The 26887-nt window shown below is 37.2% G+C and overlaps 1 protein-coding gene across 6 annotated transcripts in view; it reads right to left on the bottom strand.

Moving 5' to 3' along the window:
- Positions 1 to 26887, bottom strand: part of AMN1 (antagonist of mitotic exit network 1 homolog) — a 55984-nt gene that overhangs the window by 15177 nt on the left and 13920 nt on the right. For 4 of the 6 annotated variants that reach the window (XM_025455541.3, XM_049102309.1, XM_035707372.2 and 1 more), the window contains exons 2-5: positions 14933 to 15065; positions 9726 to 9870; positions 7004 to 7221; positions 6622 to 6678 (exon numbers count right to left, since the gene is read on the bottom strand). In XM_025455541.3, coding sequence (XP_025311326.1) covers positions 6622 to 6678; positions 7004 to 7221; positions 9726 to 9870; positions 14933 to 15065 — 553 coding nt within the window. Of the gene's footprint in view, positions 1 to 6621; positions 6679 to 7003; positions 7222 to 9725; positions 9871 to 14932; positions 15066 to 25506; positions 25913 to 26887 lie in introns of all 6 variants that reach the window. The other 2 variants (XM_025455543.3, XM_025455540.3) reach the window with 1 other exon arrangement.

Genomic DNA, 26887 nt, shown 5'->3' with positions numbered 1-26887 from the left:
CCCCACATTGTCACGCTCTCTGCTCAGCAGGGAGTTTGCTCCTCCCTCTCCCTCTGTCTGCATGTGCTTTCTCTCTCAAATAAATAAATAAATAAATAAATAAATAAATAAATAAATAAATAATCCTTAAAAAATAACAGCAACAAACAAGACAAACAAAAAGAACCAAATCTCTCCTTGCAAGAAAAATTCTAGAGAAAGGACTAATGTAAGTATGCAGTAATTTGGAAAGTATAGATAATTTAAAAGTTAAGTGCACAACCATTTTATAAAGCAATATGGCAAAATCTATTAAAGCTGAAGGTGAGTATACCCCAGAACCTAGCAGTTCTAATTGCAAATGTCCACTATACAGAGTAGCTCCTGTATATGTGGACAATGAAACAATTTATAAATGTGTTCATTTAAAAAATTTTTTTTTATTTGCCCTCCCCCTCCTGCCTCCCAGGGCCACCCCCATTTAAAAAAATTTTTAAAGATTTTATTTATTCATGGGAGACACAGAGAGTGAGAGGCAGAGACATAGGTAGAGGGAGAAGCAGGCTCCATGCAGGGATCCTGATGTGGGACTCGATCCCGGTACTCTGGGATCATACCCTGAGCTGAAGGCAAACACTCAACCACTGAGCCATGCAGGCATCCCTAAATGTGTTCATTTTAATATTATTTGTAATAGTAAAGAGGTGGATAATTAGTAAACACATGGTGGTTTGTTAATGGAACAGATGAAACAGTTAAAATGAAAAATATCTACTTGTATTCATAGCCATAAATCTCAAACATGTTAGTTGAGACACTTTGGAAAATAGTATGGTGGTATCTTTTATTTTTTTTTAATTTTAATTTTTAAAAAGATTTTATTTATTTATGAGAGACAGAGAGAGACAGAGAGAGAGAGAGAGAGAGAGAGAGAGAGAGGCAGAGACACAGGCAGAGGGAGAAGCAGGCTCCATGCAGGGAGCCCAATGTGGGACTCGATTCTGGGACCCCAGGATCACACCCTGGGCCAAAGGCAGGTGCTAAACTGCTGAGCCGCTGAGCCACCCAGGGATTCCCCCCTGGTCGTATCTTTTAAAGCTAAATGTATACTTATTATATGGCCTAGTAATTCCATTCCTAGCTGTTTACACAAGAAAAATGAACATGTATGTCTATTATAAAGACTTGTGTGCAAATTTCCATAGTAGTATTCATAATACTCCAAAATTTGAACAACCCAAATGTCCATCAAATGGTGAATGTCTAAACAACTGTGTCATATCCCCACTATGGAATATTACTCAGCAAAATAAATAAATAAGTAAAAGGAATGAAATATTAACAATGCAACAACATAGATGAATCTCAAAAACATGCTAGGTTAAAGAGGTAAAAGAAAAAAGTGAAAAAACAAACTGTGTGTTACATGATTCCATTTATATAAAATTCTAGAAATTTTAAAAGCATAATGACAAAGTAAATCACTGATTGCCTAGGGATGGAGGCATGGGAGAGAACTGATTGGAAAGGGATGGAAAAAATGTTTTAGGGTGGTGGAAATGTTTTATACCTAATTGGGTGGTCAAAGGCTGTACAACAATTACCAAAATTCATCAAATTGTACACTTAAAATGGGTAACTTTTTAAATGCAAATTATAACTTAATAAAGCATGAAAAATTAAACACAGTTTTGAATGAAAAGCAAACTGTAATAGAACACATACATTATAAAACTATCATGTGAAAGTTTAAAACATAAGTCAATACTATATCTTGTTTATCGATCTATATCTATATTTGTCTATCCATATATATGGAAGTATACAAACACACAAGGTAACATATACAAGTGTCTTTAGAATAGTGGTTATTTTGAAGGAAGAAAGGGAGAATAAATGTGGGAGAAGCTTTATACGTGATATATTGTTTTTAACAAGGAACTGAAATAAATACAGAAAATGTTGAAATTTAAGTGGTTGGTCCATAGGTTTGTGTTATATTTCTTTCTGTCCTTTTCATATGTTTGAAATATCATATACCCCTTGTTTGATGTTCTAATTTGGAATCCTTCTGCACTGCTGGTGGGGATGTAAAATGGTACAGCCACTGTGATAACAGTATGACAGTGTCTTAAAAAATTAAACGTGGCATTACCATATAATCCAACTATTTCATTTCTAGGTATAAATCCAAAGGATTGAAAGCCAGGAACTAGAACAGGGATTTGAAAGTCAGGGATTTGTACACTTATGCTCTTAGCAGTAGTAGTCACAATGGTGGAAAGGTGGAAACAAATATTGATAGATGGATAAACAAGACATTTACATATATACATAACACACATAAGCATGTATATAAACATATACATATATAAACATATATACATGTGTGCATATATATGAATATGTCATATATATACAATGAAATATTATGCAGCCTTTAAAGTAATGAAATTCTGATACATGTAGCAACACAGAAAAACCTTGAACACATGCTAAGTGACATGTCAGACAAAAGGACAAATATTGTATGATCTACTTATGAGTTATCTAGAATAGGCAAATTCATAGAGAACAACTGGAACAGAGGTAGTTAGAGGCTGAGGGGAAGGGGTAATGGGGAGATACTGATTAATGGGTAACGAGTTTCAGTGCAGGATGAGGAAAAAGTTCTGGAGGTGGATTGTGGCAATGGCTACACAACAATGTGAATGTATTTAATTCCACTGAATTGTACCCCCAAAATAGGTAAAGTGGTAAGTTTTGTGTTGTGTATATCTGACCTCAATAAAAAAACATTTTAAGAATTCTGGAAATAAGATTTATCTAATAGTTGACACATATATGATATTAATATTTTTTCCTCCTGAAAAGTTATTAAGTTGGTGTATATATTATAATCAGTCATATCTTATAAATAAAGGAAATGTGAGTATATTGAAAACTCATAAAAATTGAGAAAAAAGGGGTGCCTAGATGGCTCAGTTGGTTAAGCATCTGCCTTCCTCTCAGGTCAGGATCCCAGGGTCCTGGATCAAGCCTCACATGGGGCTCTCTGCTCAGTGGGAAGTCTGCTTTACCCTCTCCCTCTGCTAATCTCTCCTTCTCCCCACCTTGTTTGTGATCTTTCTCTGTCTCTCTCAAATAAATAAACAAAATCTTTAAAAACATTTGAGGAAAAAAGCATCTTGCTATAAATTGGCAAAGTCTACAAAGAAATACAATTTGAGAACAGATGGAAGGAATAGTGTTCAACATTTAAAATATATCAAGGCACAAAAAAAAAATGCTGCAAACTGGAGTCTTGGCAAAATTGTGAATTCACAAAGTAACCTTCACAGGAACCAATTTTACAATATGAATTAGGACCATAAAGTATCCATATCTACTGATCCACTTTTTCTGGGTTTTGGAGTTCATTACAGAAATGGAAGAAAAAAAGTATAAACCCCAACATATAGCTCTAATAATAGCTCTAATAGCTAAAAAGTAGAAATAACCTGAATTGCCAACAACAAAAGGAAAGAATGATACATCCTATGAATAGATTTTGTTCTCTGATATATCAATGCCTAGAACATAGCAGGTACTTAATAAATACTTGTTGAATAAGTGCCTGGAATTGCAGTAAAACATGAGGATAAAAAGAGGATAAAATGATGAACAAAATGGTCTCTGGTCACTGGAGCTCAAATCAACAGAAATTTCAGAAATAATCATGACACTCAATATATGTTGTAACATGTTTGTGTGTTTGTCAATCTTTAGAAGAGGTCCTTAGGTTTTTTTTTTTTTTTTAATTATTATTAAGTAAACTCTACCCCCAAGAGTAGAGAGCTTGAACTCATAACTCTGAGATCAAAAGTCACATGCTCTGCTGACTGAGCCAGCTGGGGTGCCCTGAGGTCCTTAGACTTTAAATCAAATTGATTTTCAAGTTATAAGCAATTAAACAAGATTGATAATATAATTTCCAGGAATAGAATATATGAAAAGTGAGAGATTAAAACAGAGCATGTGATAAAAAGCAGGAATCCATATTATATTGTCCACTAGAGAAAAGTCAGTAAAAAAGATGAAAAAATTTGTATTTCAATTTGAGTCAGAAATTGTGGTCACAAAAATACTGGATGCTATGAAACAAAGATTAAAGTATATTCACCTTGTTTAAGGAAGGAATTAAGTTCTAATAAAGTTTAGAAAGATTTCCACTGAAATGTCTTGGCACTTACAGAAATAAGATTTGGAAAATTGAAAAAAAAAAAAACAAAACCCTTAATGATATGGCAGTATAACTGCCAACACTTATTGGTAACTGAATCTTTTTTTAAGTCTGCTTAGGTTGGTGCTCCTAATTTTATTTTAGTTTATTTTTTTTTTAAGATTTTATTTATTTATTCATGAGAGACAGAGAGAGAGGCAGAGACATAGGCAGAGGGAGAAGCAGACTCCCCACAGGGGACTTGACCCTGGGGATCATGCCTTGACCTGAAGGCAGACACTCAATCACTAAGCCACCCAGGTATCCTGGTGCTCCTAATTTTATAATGCTGAAGTAAATATGTAGGTGTGTTTTCTATCACTGCATGACCACTAATCTGGTGGTTTTATTAGGGAATGATAAACTAGGTTAACTGTTTGGGAATTTTATTAAAAATGATTATAAGATAATGTTATTGTAAGAATTAAAAATCTAATGAATATAAGGCAATAGTATGGAGGCTGGAATATAGTTAGTATTCAATAAATGTTAGTAATTTATTTATTTATTTATTCATTCATTCATTTATTAATTTATTTTTAGATTTTAATTTATTTATTTATTCATGATAGACATAGAGAGAGAAAGGCAGAGACACAGGCAGAGGGAGAAGCAGGCCCCATGCCGGGAGCCCGATGCGGGACTCGATCCTGGGACTCCTGGATCGTGCCCGAGGCCAAAGGCAGGCGCTAAACCACTGAACCACCCAGGGATCCCCCCAAATGTTAGTATTTTAAACAGTAAACATTATGGCAGAGTTTATTGCTCCTACAGTTAGGATCAATTTGGAATCTGGAACTTGGTATAAGAAAATATGGTAATTTCTTAATCAAATGATTTGTAAAAATATATGTGCTATAAATATATGCTATATATATGCTCTATACACATACTCATGCACACACATACATAAAAACATGATGTAGATATAAAAACAAAAAAATTGTCTCTAGGCAATAACTCAAGGAGAAATATTTTGGCAAAAACATGGTATTGCTATTCTTTCATGATAGTTATTGGTAACATTTATAATTCATGTATAGCCTGTTTACTTCCATAAAGAATTTGATGTGGCTTATCATTGAAAAGCATATCTATATTAAATAAGACTAAAAACCTCACTATAAATCGGGAAAGGAGGAAACCTAAAAACAGGTTGTAGGTGCCACATGAGTCACTGAATAGTAGGGCTGAACACTAATTTAGGATCTTCTTTTTTTTTTTTCTTTTTAGTTTATTTATTCATGACAGACACACACAGAGAGAGAGAGAGGCAGAGACACAGGCAGAGGGAGAAGCAGGCTCCATGCACTGGGAGTCCGACGTGGGATTCGATCCTAGGTCGTGGGATTCGATCCTAGGTCTCCAGGATTGCGCCCTGGGCCAAAGGCAGGCGCTAAACCGCTGCGCCACCCAGGGATCCCCAACCAGGCATTCCTAATTTAGAATCTTCTTAAGGAGCTGTAAAATATGGCTGTTGGAGAAGAAAACCTTTTTCCTCTTAGGTTCTCTTGGGTTTTATTTTTGGGAGCCTGTGGATTAAAATGACAAAGACTAGCAAGAGAAAAGGCAAATTTGGTCACACACAAGCTCACAAAGAAAGTGGCTCAAAGAAATGGCTACAATATAGAGTTTATATATCATCTTCATAGGAGAAAAGGAGGAGGAGAAACGACACTTAGAGAAAAACAAATGACTTTTAGGGAAAACAAAGTGCGCCTTTAGAGAGTAGATGGGAGTATGATAGTCTTCTGACAATGTTTATGTAATTTCTCATTTGATTCCTGCAGTGAGAGGAGTAATCTTTTTGGTATTGGGTAGTCTTCCTTGAAGGGGGTTTGATGGAAGTTGAAGTCTTTTGACTCTGTTTTTAGGTAGATGGAAGGAAAGTATTTCAGACAAAGCCTCTTTTAAAAGCATCTGTTGATTCTGAAACATCTAGCTCAAAATAATTTTTATGTGACAGGTATATTCTGGATCCCTTCATGTATATTAAGAAAATAGGATGGCAAGACACTAAGTAGTCCTGGTAATGAAAATTCTAAATAATATCTCTTTACATTGATAAACTTTCATAATCTTTACTGTAATAAGATTATCCTCAGATGTGTTAGAAGCTAAAACTTCTGGAAAATGAGAACTTTCATTGGAACTAAAATGGGTTTTTATTTAAAGTGTGCTTTACCTCCTAACTTTAACAGTTTTTCCTCACTCTGGAATAAAGAGATGGAGGCAAAAACCAAACCAAACCAAACCAAACAGGTGGCATGGGAACCCCTAATGCTATTAAGGGGCTGGTTGTTTGCTATATACAAAAAGCAATTTCTGAGGATAATATAAAAATTTAGTTAGCATCAACTTTATAGAGATTTTAAAATTACCTCTAATTTCTTGGCACAAGGTCCATTAACAAGAGCAACCACACCATCATCAGATACCTAAGCAAAGAGAACATGCAACATGGCACATAAATGGGAAAGCTGAAAGTAAAATTTTCGAAATATTACTAATTATTTATATGTGGTTTTATTGCCTCCCCATTCAGCAAACATGTGTTTTAGCCACACTTACCTTTTTTGCCTTTACTTAAAGTAATTGAGGGGACTGTGCCAAATTATATTGCAATTGTATAACCACTGAAGCATGAGGTGGTCAACAATTTCAACAAAAACCAAAAAATTAATTATGTTCTTCTGATGAGTCACTGAAATTCACTGGGCAAACATATGCAGTCTTTATATCTCAAGTCTGTATTTCACTTACCTGAGTAGCTGAAAAATCAACACACTGCAAAAATGGGCAGTTTTCTCCCAATGCGTGTAAGGACACATCAGTAATTCCTAAACAGCCACCTAAATCAATGATCTTTAACAGCCGACAGTTGAGTGCAAGAGCAAGGACTCCTTCGTCAGTAAGATTGCAGCATCTTTTCAAAGAAGCTTCATGGAGGTATGAACAAGAGGAAGCCACAGCTTTTATTCCTGGGGGAAAGCACGTACATATGTATATATAGGAGAAATGCAACTGGTTTTCCTTTTAGCAATCACCTGTATTGACATGCCCAACTATATGTTAGCCTTTTGCTAAGGAGTCCATTTCTGAGGTTATACTTACTTTCTAGTGATGCTGTGATTATTAAAACTTTTTTGGAATATTTCAGGAATTCTCTACATAGTCTGTAATATATCATTCAGAATATCTGCAAAGAATGGCCAGACTTTGTTGTTGACCAGTAAATCTGCCTTTAGGAGATAGCCAAAAGTCATTCAGAATCAAATTAGCTAATTAAATAATAGATGAATCTTCTTTTTGTTTTAGGGGCACCTGGATGGCTCAGTCAGTTAAGCATCTGCCTTCAGCTCAGGTCATGATCCCAGGATCCTGGGATCGAGCCCCATGTCAGGCTCCCTGCTCAGCTTGGAGTCTGCTTCTCCTTCTCCCTCTGCCCTCTCTCTTACTTGTGCTCTCTCTGTCTCTCAAACACATAAAAAAAATTTTTTACACCTTAAAAAAAGTTTTAAAGTAATAAGGTTAGTGAAAGGGAAAGGAGAGAAAATGAGTGGGAAATATCAGAGAGGGAGACAGAACATAAGAGACTCCTAACTCTGGGAAACGAACAAGGGGTGGTGGAAAGGGAGGTGGGTGGGGGGTGGGGGTGACTGGGTGACGGGCACTGAGGGGGGCACTTGATGGGATGAGCACTGGGTGTTAAAGTATATGTTGGCAAATTAAACTCCAATAAAAAAAATAAACTGAAAAAATAAATAAAGTAATAAGGCTAGTTTTCTTGTGCACTCTGAAGGGAAATTGCCCAATGTCTTAGGTAACAGTTTTCATGCTTATCCTTAAGAATCATATTTATGTCTCTCCATTCTCTCTTCCCTTTTGACTTTTAAATCCAATTAAATTGATGTAAATGCACATTGGAGACTGGTACATAATGTATCACAAAAATAAAAGAGTACTTTGGGGATCCTGGGCATGCATACACATTATAACAATGTTAAAAGATGCCTTTATGAGCAAAATACACAAAAAACAAGATGATGAATTCATGTGTAGGTAATTTTTACTGTTTTCCATATCTTAAGACAGGACTTTTAATTAATCAATTAATTTTTATGCCCCTGAAAGAACTTTTGTTTTATTCATCAATGTCCAGCATAAAAGTTCTTTTTAGTGAGCTATCATTTGTGTAAATATTTAAAAACTTATGTTTTTTTGTAATATTATGAGTAGCCTACTTGCTAACCAAGATGATTGCAAAATATAGCAAACTACTCACAAAACTTTCTAGAAAGAAAAGAGTTAAAATCCTTTTTGGTCAGAAAAAGAGGGATCCCTGGGTGGCGCAGCGGTTTGGCGCCTGCCTTTGGCCCAGGGCGCGATCCTGGAGACCCGGGATCGAATCCCACGTCAGGCTCCCGGTGCATGGAGCCTGCTTCTCCCTCTGCCTGTGTCTCTGCCTCTCTCTCTCTCTCTCTCTGTGACTATCCTAAATAAATAAATAAAAAAAAAAAAAAAAAAAAAAAAAAAAAAAAAAAAGAAAAGAATAAAAATCCTCTAATTTATGTAATAGTTTCACTAAAAAAATGTGGTTTGACTGGTTATAAAAAAACTATGTGTTATAAAAGGTACAGCATAAAAGGTACAGCATAGGGAATACAGTCAATGGTATTATAATAGTGTTGTATGGTGACAGATGGTAGTGACACTTGGGGTGAACACAGTATAATGAAATACAGTTTGTCTAATCATGAAGTTGTACATCTGAAACTAATGTAACATTGTACGTCAACTCTAATAAAATTTTTTTTCAATAAAAAATAAGCTATCATTGTACAGACTGATAGAAGAGTGCTAGTAAATTTAATCTGATGATTTAACTTTCTCTTGTAATTTTGCATTGAGAAAGCCCTAACAAAGTATGAACTGGTCAATGGCAAATCAATTTCAAAGTGTTCTGAGCTCTCTTACACAGATGTCCATCCACGTTTACTTTAAATTTGTTTCTCTCTCTCTCTTTTTTTTTAAAGATTTACTTATTTATTTGAGAGAGAGAGCATGCACGAGAGAGCACAGGGACTGGGGAGGAGGGTCAGAGGGAGATTGGAACTCTAAGAAGATGCCTCACTGAGCATGGAGCTGGATGTGGGGCTCAATCTCATGACCCTGAGATCATGATCCTGAGCCAAAACTAAGAGTTGGATGCTTAACTGACTGCACCACCCAGGTGCCCCTATATCAGATACATTTAAATTACTAGTAGTGACTTATCCAGGGTATTTCTTAACTTTTAGCAATGGTTATAAACAGGAATTCTAATTTGGAGTCTTTATCTTAGTTTGAATATTTTTATTGATACAGTTTTTATTTCTTTAACATCTTCATACTCACTTTTGACATATTTACTACTCCTTTGTTCCAAAATTATACTAGATGGTGAATAGTAATCTACTGATTTATTCAGTGTGAATAAACATACCTTTTGAAGTTATGGAAATTCTGTTTTCTTTTGAGGAACTTATATTTAATTTCTTTAATTTTCTGCAGTTGCACAGGTGTAGGAGAGCAGTATCTGAAATGTCACAGCTTCTTAGATCTAGTGTTTGGACTTCAGGATGTAAAATCTGTAAAAAAAAATACGTGATTTTGAAAAATTAATTTTTCTTATAAATATACATGTATATTACATATTCAGTGTCTTGGTGGTCATGACAGATGGTAGATGGAAAATATAACAAAGAATACAGGGATCCCTGGGTGGCGCAGCGGTTTGGCGCCTGCCTTTGGCCCAGGGCGCGATCCTGGAGTCCCGGGATCGAATCCCACGTCAGGCTCCCGGTGCATGGAGCCTGCTTCTCCCTCTGCCTGTGTCTCTGCCCCTCTCTCTCTCTCTGTGACTATCATAAATAAATAAAATCTTAAAAAAAAAAAAAAAAAAAAAGAAAAAGAAAGAATACAAAAACCTATCTGAGTGGAGACACATACATTAAGCAGGAAAAACAAGCCTACTTTCAACTGGAGGTGCAGTTTCTAGCGCCCCCAAAGTCTTTACTGGAACACATGGCATTGTTGAGATGCCTGGTACAGAGTAAGGATCCACTAGACCTGTGAAGCAGAATCAAGGTGGTGGCATGTGCTTATCTTTTTCTAGTAGCTCCTGACTCTCATTAGAGATTTTCCCTATGTGCCTCTACTCAGCAGGTATGAGTCTTTAATTGCTACGTATTGATGGTTATAGTATGTTGGTATTGTTTATCTAGAACATTTACCTCCTTCATTCTTATTGTGAGTACAAACAAATTCAGTATTACTGAATGCTTACTTGAGGGCAACAAATAGCAAATTTATTTCAAAGTGTTCTGAGCTCTTTTCCTTGTCTTGCTCTTTCCCTCCCTCCCTCCCTCCCTCCCTCCCTCCCTCCCTCCCTCCCTCCCTCCCTCCCTTCCTTCCTCCCTCCCTCCCTCCCTCCCTCCTTCCCTCCCTCCCTCCCTCCCTCCTTCCCTCCCTTCCCTCCTTTCTGAGAATGAGGGGATAGGGAGGGGCGGAGGAAGAGGGAGAGAATCTTAATCAGGTTGCACATCCAGCCTGGAGCCAGATGTGTGGGGCTCCATCTCACAGTCCTGATCATGACTTGAGCTGAAATCAAGAGTTGGATGGTTTACTGGCTGCCACCAAGGTGCCTCTCTTTCTTTTTTTTTTTTTTTTAATATTTTATTTATTTATTCATGAGAGAGAGAGAGAGGGAGAGACACAGGTAGAGGGAGAAGCAGGCTCCATGCAGGGAGCCCGATATGGGACTCGATCTGGGACTTATTTTAAAAATATTTATTTATTCATGAGAGACACTGAGAGAAAGGCAGAGACACAGGCAGAGGGAGAAGCAGGCTCCACGCAGGGAGCCTGATGCGGAACTCGATCCTGGGATTCCAGGATCATGCGTTGGGCCGAAGGCAGGCGCCAAACTGCTGAGCCACCCAGGGATCTCAATACTTCATTTAAAAGAAATGATTTTTAAAAGTTTATTTAAATTCAATTAGCATAATGTATTATTGGTTTCAGAGGTAGAGGTCAGTGATTCATCAGTCTTATAAATAACACCCAGTGCTCACTACATTAAGTGCCCTCCTTAAAGCCCATTACCCAGCTACCCCATCTCCCCACCCACCTCCCTTTCAGTGAACCTCAGTTTGCTTCCTATAATTAAGAGTTTCTTATGGTTTGTTTCCCTCTCTGATTTCACCTTATTTTATATTTTCCTCTCTTCTTCTATGATCCTCTGTTTTGACAAACACTTCAATTGAACATTCAGGCTGATTTAGAAGCCAATATAGTGTAGTGTTAAGAACATGTCTTCTGGAGGCAGACTGCCTGATATTGAACCCTATAAGTATGATCAAGCTCTTTGTGTGTGTGTGTGTGTGTGTGTGTCTGTGCGCCTCAATATCCTCATTCTTAAAATGGGCATAATATTTTGTGAGAAATAAAGGTGGCTTGCTTACAATATATGCTATATATAACTGTCAACTATTATTATAAATGATATTTTGGTAGGCATACTTGTGTGCTTTCCCAATTATTTTCTGGGGATTAATCTCAGAAGTAAATGGTAATTATATAAAGTGATGGAGATGTTAAATAACCCTATTGTAATCATTTTGCAATGTATAAATGTATCAAGGGGTGCCTGGGTGGCTTAGTTAAGCATCTGCCTTCAGTTTAGGTCATGATCTTAAGGTCCTGGGATTGAGGCCCCATCAGGCCCCCTGCTCAGTGAGGATTCTGCTTCTTCTCCCTCGACTCTCCTCCCCGCTTGTGCTTTCTTTCTTTCTCTGTCTCAAATAAAACAACAACAACAAACACTTAAAAAATAAGCATGTCAAATCATCACATTATATTGCATGCTTTAAACTTATACAATGTTACATGTCAATTATATTTCAATAAAACTGGAAAAATACTGGAACTAAAATTGTTGAGTCACAATAGTAAGCACATTTTTAGGACTTCTGTTAATGGCAAGCTGTCCTTTTAGCTAAAAGTTTTTTTTTTTTATTTTTTTAAAAATTGTTTTCTAAAAGGTTTTTTAAATCAATTTACACTCTCACCAACAGGAGATAAAAGTGACCATTGCCCACACTATTATCAACACTGGATATTATTATTTTTTAAGTCTGCCAAACTGAAAGGCAAACTGTGACTGTTATGACTAATACGGTTTTTTTCCTTTGAGTACTTCCTGATTCTTTTTAGTATTTTTTTTAAAGATTTGTTTATTTATGATAGACATAGAGAGAGAGAGAGGGAGGCAGAGACACAGGAGGAGGGAGAAGCAGGCTCCATGGTGGGAGCCCGATGTGGGACTCGATTCCGGGACTCCAGGATCGCGCCCTGGGCCAAAGGCAGGCGCTAAACTGCTGAGCCACCCAGGGATCCCCTAGTATTTTTCCTTTGAGTACTTCCTGATTCTTTTTAGTATTTGTTTTGATTTTTCTTATCAATTTGTAGGGATTCTTTAAATTGTCAAGATAACAAACTTATGGAGTTGCATGTGTGTGGCAAATATTTTTCCTAGTTTGTTACTTGACTCTGCTTCTTGTTTTTTCTTCTTGCTATAAGTTCATATTGTTACGTAATCAAGTCCATCAACTTTTTTCTTCTTGGTTTCTAACTTTGGTGTCATGTTTAGAAAGGCCTCCTCCATCCAACTATAAAAAGAGTTAGGAAATATTTCAAAGAGAGCCATCCAATGATGCATGCAACTTTGCAACAGATGTTAAATCCGGCTTTTTGAATAATTTCATAAGCAGGACTCATACGGATAGAGATTTGAGGGAGAACAACAAAGAAATCATACTTCTGGGCTTTAAAAAATATTTTATTTATTTATTTGAGATAGAGTGTGAGAGAGAGCATAGCTTGCTGGGGGTGGAGCAGAGGAAGGGGGAGAAGCAGACTCCCTGCTGAGCAGAGAACCTGACAAGGGGCTTGGTCCCAGGACTCTGGGATCATGACTGAGCTGAAGGCAACAGCCAACTGAGCTACCCAGGCACCCTGAGTCTTTTTTTTCCTATCTCATTCACTCCTTAGCTCTTTTCTATTTAGATTAAAATTAGGTTTAAATGAATATTAAGGATTGCCATAAAACAAAAATTTAAGCCACTGGAATATAGACTAAAGGATGAGAACAAAATGGAGATGATGGGAAAATGAAGAAAACCACCAGTTTTGGGTAGTGTCATAATATTTCTTCTTTGGGCCACACACAAACTATATACATCCACAGAACCATCAACAGTAAGAACCTAGGGATATTATTCTATCTTTACAGAGCTAAGCAGACTACAACACTAAAATGTCTATGTTCCAATGCAAGCTGTCATGAAGAAAACAAAGCATTCGAGGTACATCGGGTTAATGTTAAAAGAAACAGTAATGGCACGTCTAAGTGCATTTACAATACGAGGTTACAGGGACAGTCATGTACTGGAGTGCTATCATCAGTTTGTTCTCTTTTGATCATAGGCTTTGGTCATTAGAACCAGAGTTTCTGTAGTAGACTAGTCTAGTGCAGAGTCTCAGCAGACAGTGATGATGGCTGCAAACCCATTTTACAGTTAAGAGAACTGAGACTCAATGTCAGAAAGAGTGGCAGAACCAGGATTTTAATTCAGGCTGGAGGGCCTTACTATACTTATTGCCTTATAGAATAGCCAATTTTAGCTATTTTAACTTTAGGGAAGTTTAGAAGAGTGGCTTTTAACTGCTGATTGTTTTTTTTTTTTTTTTAAAGAAAAATTTTTTAAAGGATTGTATTTATCCATGAGAGACACAGAAAGAGAGAGAGAGGCAGAGACATAGACAGAGGGAGAAGCAGGCTTCACCAGGGAGCCCGATGTGGGACCCGATCCCTGGACTCCAGGATCACGTCCTGGGCCAAAGGCAGATGCTAAACCACTGAGCCACCCAGGTGTCCCTAACTGCTGATTGATAAAATCAATTTAGTAGACTCTGATCAACACTTCTGTAAATTGAAATAAGATAGAATAAAGTAGAAAGTATCCAAGTGTGCTATACATAGTATGGTTACATGTAAATGTGGTTTGTGGACCAGAGACATAATATAGCATGTATTCCTTACTGTAGGTTTTTTTTTCTTTTTGCCATTTGTGTATTCATTTTGCATTTTTATTTTTACTTTTTCCAGATTTATTGAGGTAAAGTTGATCAAAAAGCTGAAAACTTTTTGAAAATGTAGAGATCCAGGGTGCTGGTAGGATGAAGACAAGGGGAGCAGCTAAAAGAATGGTGAGAGAAGATATTTTTAGTAACTATTACACATGAACATTTTGGTTATCTGGGGAAAAAAAGAACCCCATGTTTCATTATATTTTAAAATTATTACTAATCCCACCATATGTCATTGCTCCAAAAGTCTGAAACCATATCTTTTTTTTTTTTTCAAAATTTTATTTATTTATTCATGGGAGACACAGAGAGAGAGGCAAACACGGGCAGAGGGAGAAGCAGGCTCCATGCAGGGAGCCTGACCTGGGACTCAATCCTGGGTCTCCAGGATCACACCCTGGGCCAAAGGTGGCACCAAACTGCTGAGCCACCTGGGCGGCCCTGAAACCATATCTAAACAGTAAAATATAATATGCTTGCTTTGCAATTGTACACTCTTACCTCACTTATATTTGAATCTGTTATCTGCCCCTGGGTACTCATTATTTTAATCAGTCTATCTTTTATGTTGGGAGGCAAAGGCTTAATGTCTGTGATATATCTGGAAATATTCTTCATGAAGCACCACAGGCATCTGAAATACAAATACAATATAATAAATTACATGGTACTGGTACCGATTTCTAATAACTTATGCTGTTTGCTTGCACTTAGTCTTTTCATAAACAGGGTGTACATGGTTTATTAATATTTGCAACTAAAGCTTGCTAAGATTCAAAAGCCTTGCACATGCCTGGTTAGGCTCTGAGGCTTTTCCCTTTGCATTTTTTTCTCAGCAAACCTCATTTACTAAAATGCATTCTAAGTTACAAAAAAAAAAAAAACCTTTTCCTAAGGCAGCCTCTGTAATTCCTAAGATATAGTTACTATCAAGATTTCAGTTACATATTCCTAAATAAATATTGAGCTAGGGCCTACGAACTGACAAGTTTTATCTATTAATGCAGCAAAATTTTCTCTATTTTTCTTAAAAGTTATGTATATAATGAAATCATGAGAGAACTACAACCACAAAGATTGCACAAATTGTACAAGTCATAGAGATAACAAACTTGGTGCCAGGAATGTATATGCATAAAGCAGAGTTATCAGGCAATAACCAAGGCCCATATGACCAACATATCTCATATGTAGTCTGAAATTCCAACTCTCTGAGAAACTCATACTATAAACAAACAAACAAAAAACAAACATAAATCTTACTTAAACCTCTGATGACAAATACTTCCACATATATATAATTTTACGTTCATGAATTTCTCTGCCCTATCCCTTCCCCTTCTGTTAGATTAGTTCCTCCCACTAATAGCTAGTGTATATTCTTTTTTTATATATATGTACGTGTGCACACACCTGCATTTTGGGGGTGGATCACTATTTCCTAAAATAGCCTCACCTGTAGACTCAGTTTTCTGTACCCTTTTTCATTCAATAATATCTTACAAAATTCTTCAAATCAAGTATAGTTCTAATGCTTCTTTACTGGCTTTATATATTTTACAGCATGGAGGATTTATTTAGTCATTCTCCTACTTACAAACATTCCACTGTTTCTAGGACATGTTAATATACATTGTCAGATTGTTTTCTAGAAAGTCTGTAATACTTCATATTTTTATCAGCAGTACTAGAGTACTGTATTCCTCTACATCTTTCAAGCAACAGGTTCATTTTATTTTTCCATTTATCTCAGTTTTCTCCGTTTCCCAATCCCATCTCCCACCACTCGAGGAATCCATTCTAATGTCTAATGTGTATCCTTTCATTGTATGTGTCCTTTTAACATGCTTGTTGTATTTCTGATTTACATATCTGGTATTTGTCATAGATTTGTTTAGTTTTTTTTTTTAATTTTTATTTATTTATGATAGTCACACAGATTGAGAGAGAGAGAGGCAGAGACACAGGCAGAGGGAGAAGCAGGCTCCATGCTCTGGGAGCCCGACGTGGGATTCGATCCCGGGTCTCCAGGATCGCGCCCTGGGCCAAAGGCAGGCGCCAAACCGCTGTGCCACCCAGGGATCCCAGATTTGTTTAGTTTTTCACTTACCAATGTTTTTAGGATCTACCTATCCTTGGGGGGTGGGGGTGAATGGGTGACGGGCACTGAGGGGGGCACTTGACGGGATGAGCACTGGGTGTTATTCTGTAAGTTGGCAAATTGAACACCAATAAAAAATAAATTTATTAGAAAAAAAAAAAGATGTACCTATCCTTAAATGTTGGACAGTCTCATGTGTGAAAAGTGGTATCTCATTATTACTTTAATTTTTATTTCTCTCATTACTAGTAAATTTGATATCTTTCCATGAACTTGCTGGCCATCTGGATATGCTTTTCTCTAAATTGTCTATTAATTTCCTTTGCCTATTTTGCTATTTTTTGACTTAAATTCCTAAGAGTTGTTTTTTATTTGCCAAATAAATGACTAAATTTGTATTTATGAGTATTCAGAGAATGTATATTCTTGAAGAGATGTAATGTTGTATTTTACATGTATGCCTAAATATATCTCTACATGTATATGTATATGTACACAGATATATTATGTGAATATGATAGTATTATTTAATTCTTCTGTTATTTTTTCTACAGTATTTATAGAACTCTTTTTTTAAAAAAGATCTTATTTATTTTAGGGAGACAGAACAAGTGTGAGTGGAGGGGAAGAGCAGACTGCACTGAATATGGATCTGGACACAGGGCTTGATCTCACAACCCTGAGATCATGCTGACCTGAAATCAAGAACTGGATGCTTAACCAACTGTGCCACCCAGGCGCCCCTAAATTTGTAGAATTTCTAATTTACAATACTTGTACTTTTAAAAAAGATTTTATTTATTTGAGATGGACCATGCATGGATGGGGGGCATGCAGAGGGAAAAGGAGAAACAGGTTCTCTACTGGGAAGTGAGCCTGATGTGGGCTCAATCCCAGTACCCCAGAATCATGACCCGAGCCAAAGGCAGATGCTTAACTGACTGAGCCACCCACATGCCCTGACAATACTTATATTTTGAAATCAAATTTTACTTTCCTTTCTACTGGTTTTTGTTTTTTGTACATTACTGTTTTATAATGAAAAATTTAAAAATACATAAAAATAAACTAGGATGACATAAAATCTATGCAGCATAAATCTAGAATTTTAAATTTTTAATAATTCTAAATAATTTTTAATAAATTCAAAATTTATTCTTTATCATAGTGTGTCAGATCTTTCTTAAGAAATAAAATATTTCAGGGATCCCTGGGTGGCGCAGCGGTTTGGCGCCTGCCTTTGGCCCAGGGCGTGTTCCCGGAGACCCGGAATCGAGTCCCACGTCGGGCTCCTGGTGCATGGAGCCTGCTTCTCCCTCTCTCTGCCTGTGTCTCTGCCTCTCTCTCTCTCTGTAACTATCATAAATAAATAAAAATAAAAAAAAATTAAAAAAAAAGAAATAAAATATTTCAGGTATAAATAAAGCCTCCTGTGTACATCCACATAGGTTTATTCTTTATCTCCCTTTGCAGAGGTAACCACTACCATGAAATTTTTAAAAAGTTTGTATCCATGATTTTATTATCATTTTAACTATAGTATATATGCATAAATAATATTGTTTTCTATACTTGTTTTTTTATTTTTTAAGTTTTTATTTATTTATTCATAAGAGACAGAAAGAGAGGCAGAGACACAGGCAGAGGGAGAAGCTGGCTCCATGCATGGAGCCCAACGTGGGACTTGATCCCAGGTCTCCAGGATCATGCCCTGGGCTGAAGGTGGTGCTAAACTGCTGAGCCACCAGGCTGCCACTGTTTTCTATACTTGTAAAATGTAGAGAAGTGTATTAAGTTTCCTACCATGGCTGAACTTGTCAATTGTCCTTGTATGTGACAATCTTCCTGTTTTATAAGACTTGGGTGTTAATGGCAAATTCATGATCATTACATCTTCTTGTGGAATATTCCCTTTATCATTAAGTAATATCTCTCTATCCATATTATTTTTCACATCAGATTGTATTCAGTCTGCTTTTAATATTGTTCTACCATCTTTCTTTGCTGACATGATTACAAGAACCATCTTGTAATTGTTGCAGGTAGCTGTAGTTTGTCCATTTGAATTTTGTTTATGTCCATTTTCAATGCTGCATAATACTCCATTGTTTGAACTGCTGATGTACAATTGGGTGGTTTATAATTTACTATTATGAATAATATTCATATGAATACTCTTGGACAGGTCTTTTGGTGCATGTGTTCCTGTGTTTTGATCGAGTACATGCCTAGGAGTGGAATTGCTGGCTCATAAGGTATGCAAATGTTTAGCTTAATGCCAAACGTTTTCTGAAATGACTGTACTGATCCTACTTTCATTCAATAGGAGTTTCTGGAATCCATATCCTTGCCAACACTCAGCATTATCAGTCTTTTTAATTTTAGCCAATTTATGAATATAATGGTGGCAATACAGTATGACTTTGAATTGTAGCATTCAAATCAGGGATTTGAATTTATTTATTCATTAATTTGAGCATGTTTTCATTTTTTTATCGTAATTTGGATAGTCTCTTGAGGAGTATCTGTTCAAGTATCCTGCCCAGTTTTTTGGGGGGTCTATGTTTTACTTAGTGGTATGTAGAGTTCCTTTTATATTTTGGATGTGAGCTTTCTGTTGGTTATATATGTTGCAAATATATTTCCCATTCTGTGGATTGTCTTTTCATTTTCTTAATTATGTCTTATGTTGAAGAGAAGTATAATCTAATGCAGCCTAATATATTTTCTTTATGATAAATTTCTTTTGTGTTCTGTTTATGAACTCTTTCAATGTCCTAAGTTCATGAAGATATTCTGCTATGCTTTCTTCTAAAAAAATTCATTACATGAATTGTTTTACCTTTCACTTAAAAAACAAATTTTTTAATTAAGTGATCTCTATGCCCAACGTGGGGCTCAAACTCACAAACCTGAGATCAAGAGTTGCATACTCTACTGATTGAGCCAGCCAGGCACCCCTAGTTTTCGACTTAAAAACTACCTGGAGGGGACGGCTGGGTGGCTCAGTGTTTGAGCGTCTACCTTTCACCCACGGCATGATCTTGGAGTCCCGGGATCGACTCCCACATTAGGCTCCCTGCATGGAGCCTGCTTCTCCCTCTGCCTTGTGTTTCTGCCCCTCTCTCTCTGTGTTCTCATGAATAAATAAATAAAATCTTAAAAAAAAAAAAGAAATAAAAAAATAAAAACTACCTGGAATTGATTGTTGCAAGTGTAAAAAACTATGCAGTGTCTGAGTTTTACCCCACTTACAAACTTACAAGTGAGCCTATTACCAATTTCTGAAAGCTGGCAGAAAACAAGAAATTCTTGGGTCAAAGAAAAAGGGCTTTATTACTCATGACAAGAGCAGTAGCCAGAGCTTCACATTTATGTTAGTTTCCCATGCCCTCCTTTTTTTTAAAAAATAGAATTTATTTCTTCCCCCTATGCAGTCTTAAGTCCTACAGTATAATGTAGATAGAGCTCAGACGAATGCTTGCTCACACAGCAGGTTATATTGTAGAAGACGACACTAAGCTTGGGTGATTCACAACTTTTATAGTAAACTGAAGCAAGTCTGCTTTTTTGGGGGGAAGGAGACAATATTTGCTGCACAAACAACCTTCAGCAATGCCCCAGCTAAAGAGTAGTCAAGATCCTACATTCTTGGGACGCCTGGGTGGCTTAGCAGTTGAGTGTTTGCTTTTGGCTCAGGGCGTGATCCCGGAGTCCCAGGATTAAGTCCCACATCAGGCTCCCTGCATGGAGCCTGCTTCTCCCTCTGCCTGTGTCTCTGCCTCTATCTCTCTGTTTCTCATGAATAAATAAATAAAATCTTAAAAAAAAAAAAAATCCTACATTCTTGGCATACCCATAAGGTTCATGGCAGATTGCTTCTCCCAATATCTACCCAAGATGTTCTTGGCTGAACTCAAATATTTGTATGAGTATACCACTGTCAGCTACTCTAATTAATTTGACCAACAAAGGCAGAAGCCAAATCTGTTCAATTTGTCTCTTAAAGCATTTAATTAAGGCTACTATCAATAGTATTCCAAGTAGCAAGATAAAGCCCATCTTTAGTAATGACCTTGACAGCACCCCCAGGGTCCCAGACTCAGGTAACTGTGAATAAGTATGCAAGAGGGGGGAGGAACAATAAGTCTATTTTAGACAGACAAGATGTTGTCCAATCTATCATCCACTATGAAACATGCAAAGGAATTTAAATTGTTGTTTCAATGACTATATTTTTCTTTTGTAGGGATTCTATTGTTTTTTTTAGGGATTCTAATTAAAAGGAAAAAAATTGGGGTGCTTGGGTGGCTCAGTCAGTTAAGTGTCTACCTTTGGCTTGGGTGTGATCCCATGGTCCTGGGAGTCAAGCCCTACATCAGGCTCCCTGCTCTGTAAGGAGTCAGCTTCTCCTTCTGCCTTTCCTCCCTGATTGTGCTCTCTTGCTCTCTCAAATAAATAACATCTTTAAAAAAAAATCTATTATTTGTATTCTCTTAAGGATAACTGTTCCTTTGTTTTTTTTAAATTTTTTTTTATATTTATTTATGATAGTCACAGGGAGAGAGAGAGAGAGGCTGAAACACAGGCAGAGGGAGAAGCAGGCTCCATGCACCGGGAGCCCGATGTGGGATTCGATCCCGGGTCTCCAGGATTGCGCCCTGGGCCAAAGGCAGGCGCCAAACCGCTGCGCCACCCAGGGATCCCCTGTTCCTTTGTTTTTAAATACTTTCAATACATTTGTTTTAAAATACCTTTCAAATTATTCTATTATTTGTAGTTCTTCAAGTGTCAGTTCTATATTTTCTGCTGAGTCTCTTTCGTGCTATTTTTTTGTAGATTTTTTTTTTTAATTCTTTAATCTCAGGAAGACTCCCTGCTGAGTCTAGAGCCTGATGTGAGGCTGGACACAGGGATCTAGGCAGGGCTCAGCCTCACAACCCTGAGATCATGACTTGAGCCAAAATCAAGAGTTGGTCCCTTAACCAACTGAGCTACTCTACTCAGGTGCCCACCCACCCTCCTTTTTTTAAAAAAAAGTTTTTATTGTTAAAGTCTTTTACTCAAGTAGTTTTGCACGAGAGACCTGTGTGTTGTGATGTGAAGCCATTCCCATAGTGAAGGTTTGAGTTTTCTCTGATTAAGGATCTTGTGTTTGTCTGGTTGGGCTTTAATCACAAAATACCACAGACTGGCAGACTCATAAACAATACAAATTTAATCCTCACAGCTCTGGATGCTGTAATTCTGAGATCAGAGTGCTAGCTAGCATGGTTGAATAAGGGCCCTCTTCCTGGTTCATATTCAGTGCCATCTCTCTGTCCTCACATGGTAGAAGGGTATGGAGATTTCTCTGGAAATTTTTAAAGGGCACTAATTCCAATCATGAGGTCTCTACTCTCATGATTTAAACACCTCCAAAAAGCCCACACCTACTAATACCATCACCTTTGGGGGTTAGGATTTTATTTTATTTTTATTTTTTATTATTTTTTTAAAGATTTTATTTATTTATTCATGAGAGACAGAGAGAGGCAGAGACACAGGCAGAGGGAGAAGCAGGCTCCATGCAGAGAGCCTGACCCGGGACTCCAGGATCACTTTCAGCCCTGGGCTGAAAGCAGGTGCTAAAACGCTGAGCCACCCAGGGATCTCCAGGGGCGGGTTTTAGGATTTTAACATATGAATTTGGGGCTTACAAAAACATTTAGCCCATAGCAGATCCCAGGAGTATTCACAAGTTCCAAAGCAAAGTTAATGTCATTTATTCACCTTGAGCTTTCTGCAACATATTCATGGTGAAAATTCAAACCATACACCTATGCATAATAAATATGAAAGATCAATTTTTCAACAGGAATTTCACTTTTGGCTGGGACTTTACATCCTTGTTAGGGGATACGGGTTTCTCTTGGCGGGTGGGGCATTAACCTCAAGCTAGGTGGTTCTGCAGCAGGGGTATATTCTGAAGGAGCTGAGTAATGCAAACTATCTGTTGACTATTCTCTCCACGGGTGAGCAGCAAGTCCTTCCCAGAAGAGTGATCTGAGTGGCACATCTCCATGTGTATCACTCTCATTTTCCAAAACTACCTTTCATTTAGGTGTTTGTACATTTTAAGTAATTCATACTGAATGGGTAGTAAGTTCTTATTTCCCAATTCTCATTCTCCTTGACTTTGTTATATTGAAATCAGATACTCCATCATCAACAGAAATTTATATCATTTATTCTAAAAGTTAAAAGCTTAATGAAAACATTCCCAGATTTTGTAATGGCTTTATTAAGATCTAACTGACATAACATTGGTGTTTTTTTTTAGCATATCCAGAGTTGTGCATTTGTCATCACTAATTCCAGAACATTTTCATTACTCTAAAAATAAATCTTTGGGCAGCCCGGGTGGCGCGGCGGTTTAGCACCGCCTGCAGCCCGGGGTGTGATCCTGGAGACCCAGGACCGAGTCCCACATCGGGCTTCCTGCATGGAGCCTGCTTCTCCCTCTGCCTGTGTCTCTCTGCCTCTCGCTCTCTCTGTGTCTCTCATAATAAATAAATAGATCTTAAAAAAAATAAATCTTGTACCCATTAGCAGTCAGCTGCCAATCTCTCCCATCTCCCACCAATCTATTTTATCTCTCTAGGTTAGCCTATACTGCACATCCACATAAATTGAATCATATATGGTTTTTTATTACTGGCTTCTTTTACTTAGCATAACATTTTTTAAGTTCTTCCATTTCAATTACTGTACTTTTTCAATTCCAGAATTTCCTTTAGGTTCTTTCGAATATACAATTGCTATTTCCTTACTGATATTGTCTATTTGATGAGACACTGTCATCATCTTTCCTGAAATCAAGGTGAAATTCATAAAATATAATTAAAGTGTACAATTCGGTGGCATTTTGTACATTCACAAATGTACAAAATATTGTGCAACTGCCACCTTTATCTAGTTATAAAACAGCTGCACTAGCTCAAAAGAAAATGTGTACCTATTAAGGATTCAGTCTCCATTCCTCTCTCCACTGGATATTTGACAACTACCAACTAGCTTTCCATTGCTATGGATTTATCTATTTCAGATATTTCATATAAATTAATTCATATAATATGTGGCCTTTTGTTTCTGGCTTCATCCACTCAGCATAGTTTCCAAGGTGCATCCATGTTGTTGCATGTATCAGTACTTCATTTCTTTTTATTTCTTTTTTATTTTTTTAATTTATTTTTTACTTCATTTCTTTTTAATGGCTGAATGGTATTTCATTAATGTGTATACCACATTAAAAAAATTATTTTTAAGTAATCTCTACCCCCAACAGGGGACTTGAACTCAAAATCCTTCTGAGATCAAGAGTAGTATGTTTTACTGGTTGAGCCAGCCAGACACCCCCCACATTTTATTTATTGATCATTGGTGATGGACATTTTGGTTGTTTCCACTTTTTGGCTATTGTGAATACTTCTGCTATGAACATATATATACAAGTATTTGAGTATCTAGTTTCAGTTCTTTTGGATATATACCTGGGAGTAGAATTGCTGCGTAATATGATAATTCTATGTTTAACTTCTTAAGGAATGGCCAAGCAGTTTTCTCCTTTATGTCTTAATATATGGCTTCCTTTAGTTCTTTGAATACATTTATAATAATTTCTCTGAAGTCTTGCTAACTCCAACATCTGGGTCCTCTCTAAGGCAGTTTCTACTGCCCATTTTTTCCCTATGTATGCGTCAAAGTTTCTGTCTGTCTCAAGTTTTTTTTGAAAACAGGACAGTTTAGATAGTATAACGCAGTAACTCTGGATACTGATCCCACACATTTCTGATTATTTACTTTAGTGACATGGTTGGAATATTTTAGTGAAGGCCATTTCCCTCACTGTCTGCAACCTCTGATTTGCTTCTTAGTGGGCCCAGCTTGGACATAAGCCTTATTCCCCTAGGATGTCAGTGGTTTCAGTAGGGCTCTCTGCAACTATCTCTTTTTCTGATTATTCTGTTAAGTCTGTATAAGTATCACACAGCTGTCAACCTTGGCTCATTACAGATTAATTGCTCTAATGTTTTCAATAATGTGTGGAGTATAAATTGCTCCACAATGTCATCCACTTCATTTTGGACTCCTTTGTAGTATTCATTTCTGAGATCAGTGTTAAGGTTTGCTCTGACTGTAGGGCAGGCTCTTGTTGGATGTCCCTTTCCCTGGTTCTCTCTGGTGAATTTCCTGGTCTATGGTTCAGCTTGCATTTCACATGAAGCTATCAGACTGTTAATACTTATTTAGATTTGAATTTCCTCCACTCTCTGTTTCAAATAAAATCTTCTTGACAGCTTTAGAATTTTTTGCAGCCTATCTTTGTTCCTGAGACAAATCTCAAAGCTACAATTTCAGAGCTGGAAACAAGGACAACTGATTTCTTTCTTTCTTTTCTTTTCTTTTCTTTCTCTTTCTTTCTTCTTTCTTTTCTTTCTTTCTCTTTCTTTCTTTCCTTTCTTTTTCTCTCCTTCCTTCCTTCCTTCCTTCCTTCCTTCCTTCCTTCCTTCCTTCCTTCCATCCATCCATCCATCCTGGTTTTATTTATTTATTCATGAGATACACACACACAGAGGCAGAGACATATGCAGAGTGAGAAGAAGGCTCCCTGTGGGGAGAGCCTGATGTGGGAATGGATCCTAGGACCCCAGGATCACGACCTGAGCCAAAGGCAGATGCTCAACCAGTGAGACACCCAGGTGCCCCAAGGATGATCTTTCTGAGTGAAATCCTACTTTAGGATCAGAGTGCTGGGAACTGCCTCTGGTCTCCCTAGCTTGCCTCTCCTAGGATGGAACCTCTACCCATGAATGAGCTGGGATAAGGGAGATCAGCATCCCAGTTCTCAACATGCCATGCTGAAATAGAGCCTCTACCCTAGAAGCAGGGGTTAGGTGAAGGTAGCAATCCCCCAACTGTCAATCATACTCACCCATAATTTAGCCTGTGAACAAGTATCAGGGGGAGGAATGTGACAAGAAATGCTGGCATTCTGTTCTTCTCAGGAAAATACTGAAGTCCTTGACTAGGAGCTGGGCGGGGAGAGGTAGCCCCATCACCTTAGCCATATCCATCTGGAGTGGCGTAGACTCTCGTTGTTCTTATTGAGTTTTATTTTATTTTTCTTATTGACTTTTAAAGGATTATATTGAATGAATGTTTTTTCATTTGCTGTATGCCCTTAGGAAGATTTCCAGAGACTTTAAGCAGTTTGTTGTCTTTTATAATTTTCAACTTTTATTCTTACTTAACGAGGGAGCAAATGTGGAGTTCCTCATGTTGTCTTTTTTAAGTCTTCCAAATACCATCAATCTTCTCATCCATGTAACACCTGTATCCTATTAATAAGAAACATGGTAACTCCTTTTCTTTCAAAGATGTACTTGGACTCTTTAAATAAATTGGTCATTTTAGGTTTGATTACTTTTCAGTATGAGGTCTTTCTATCCCAATTGATTCTAGAATTCTCGGAAAGAAATGGTGAGAAACATTTCACCAAAAGACAGACCTACTCATGTATTTTCAAAAATCCATAAAACTGGTAAATTGTTTAAAAAATTGAGGTGAGACAGTTTTCCAAATTCTGGCTGGGGGGTCACAGTTAGGTCTTTTACATCCATTGGTATGCACAGAAGGTAAGGTCCTGACTGCTCTTTATTTGGGCCATTTCTCAGGTAGATTGTGTTTGCAGCAAACAGTTCTGAGAGATAAGGCATTGTCTCCCTCCAAGAAAGGACAGGTTTGCTTATTTCTAGTTATGAAACTGTTATCACTCAAGCTCAATGTTTTTTTCCTGTAAGATACCCACTGTGCAGGCATCCATCTGAGCCCTCTGTTGTTACCCTTATAGGATTTGGGGAAGAAGGGCAACTGAGGCAAATTGCTCTTGTGGCTTGCTATGCCTTAACAAAGTCCTTTGTCACTAGCCCAGAAATCTTGTGTCTTCTGCTAGTATCCACGAAACAGTAACAGTCTCAAGTAAAATCAAGTCGTAGATCTAATGATTTTTGTGATGAGAACTGGATGCTAATGGAAACAAAGCTTTATGGAAGAGGGAAAAGAAAGGTTCTGTGGGCCAGGTCTGGGGATATGAGGAGATTGAGACCTGGTAGCAAATGCTCTCCTCATTTATAGCAATTTGTGCTCCAACCCAAAATGGTATTTAAAAAAAAATACCACCTCTAGTCAATGTACTCTGGCAAGACAATTTTTTGATCCACCTGACGCAAGCAGCAGCTGCAGCTGTTAATCTGACTTGCTGTGGGGTTTCTCATCCCTGTCCAGAAAAATTTGCATGGATATGGATGGCTCTG

The sequence above is a fragment of the Canis lupus genome, chromosome 27 (genome assembly GCF_003254725.2).
Source record: "Canis lupus dingo isolate Sandy chromosome 27, ASM325472v2, whole genome shotgun sequence".
Taxonomy (NCBI): domain Eukaryota; kingdom Metazoa; phylum Chordata; class Mammalia; order Carnivora; family Canidae; genus Canis; species Canis lupus.
Note: the sequence above shows the minus strand (reverse complement) of the source record. Positions and strands in the feature narration are given on the sequence as shown.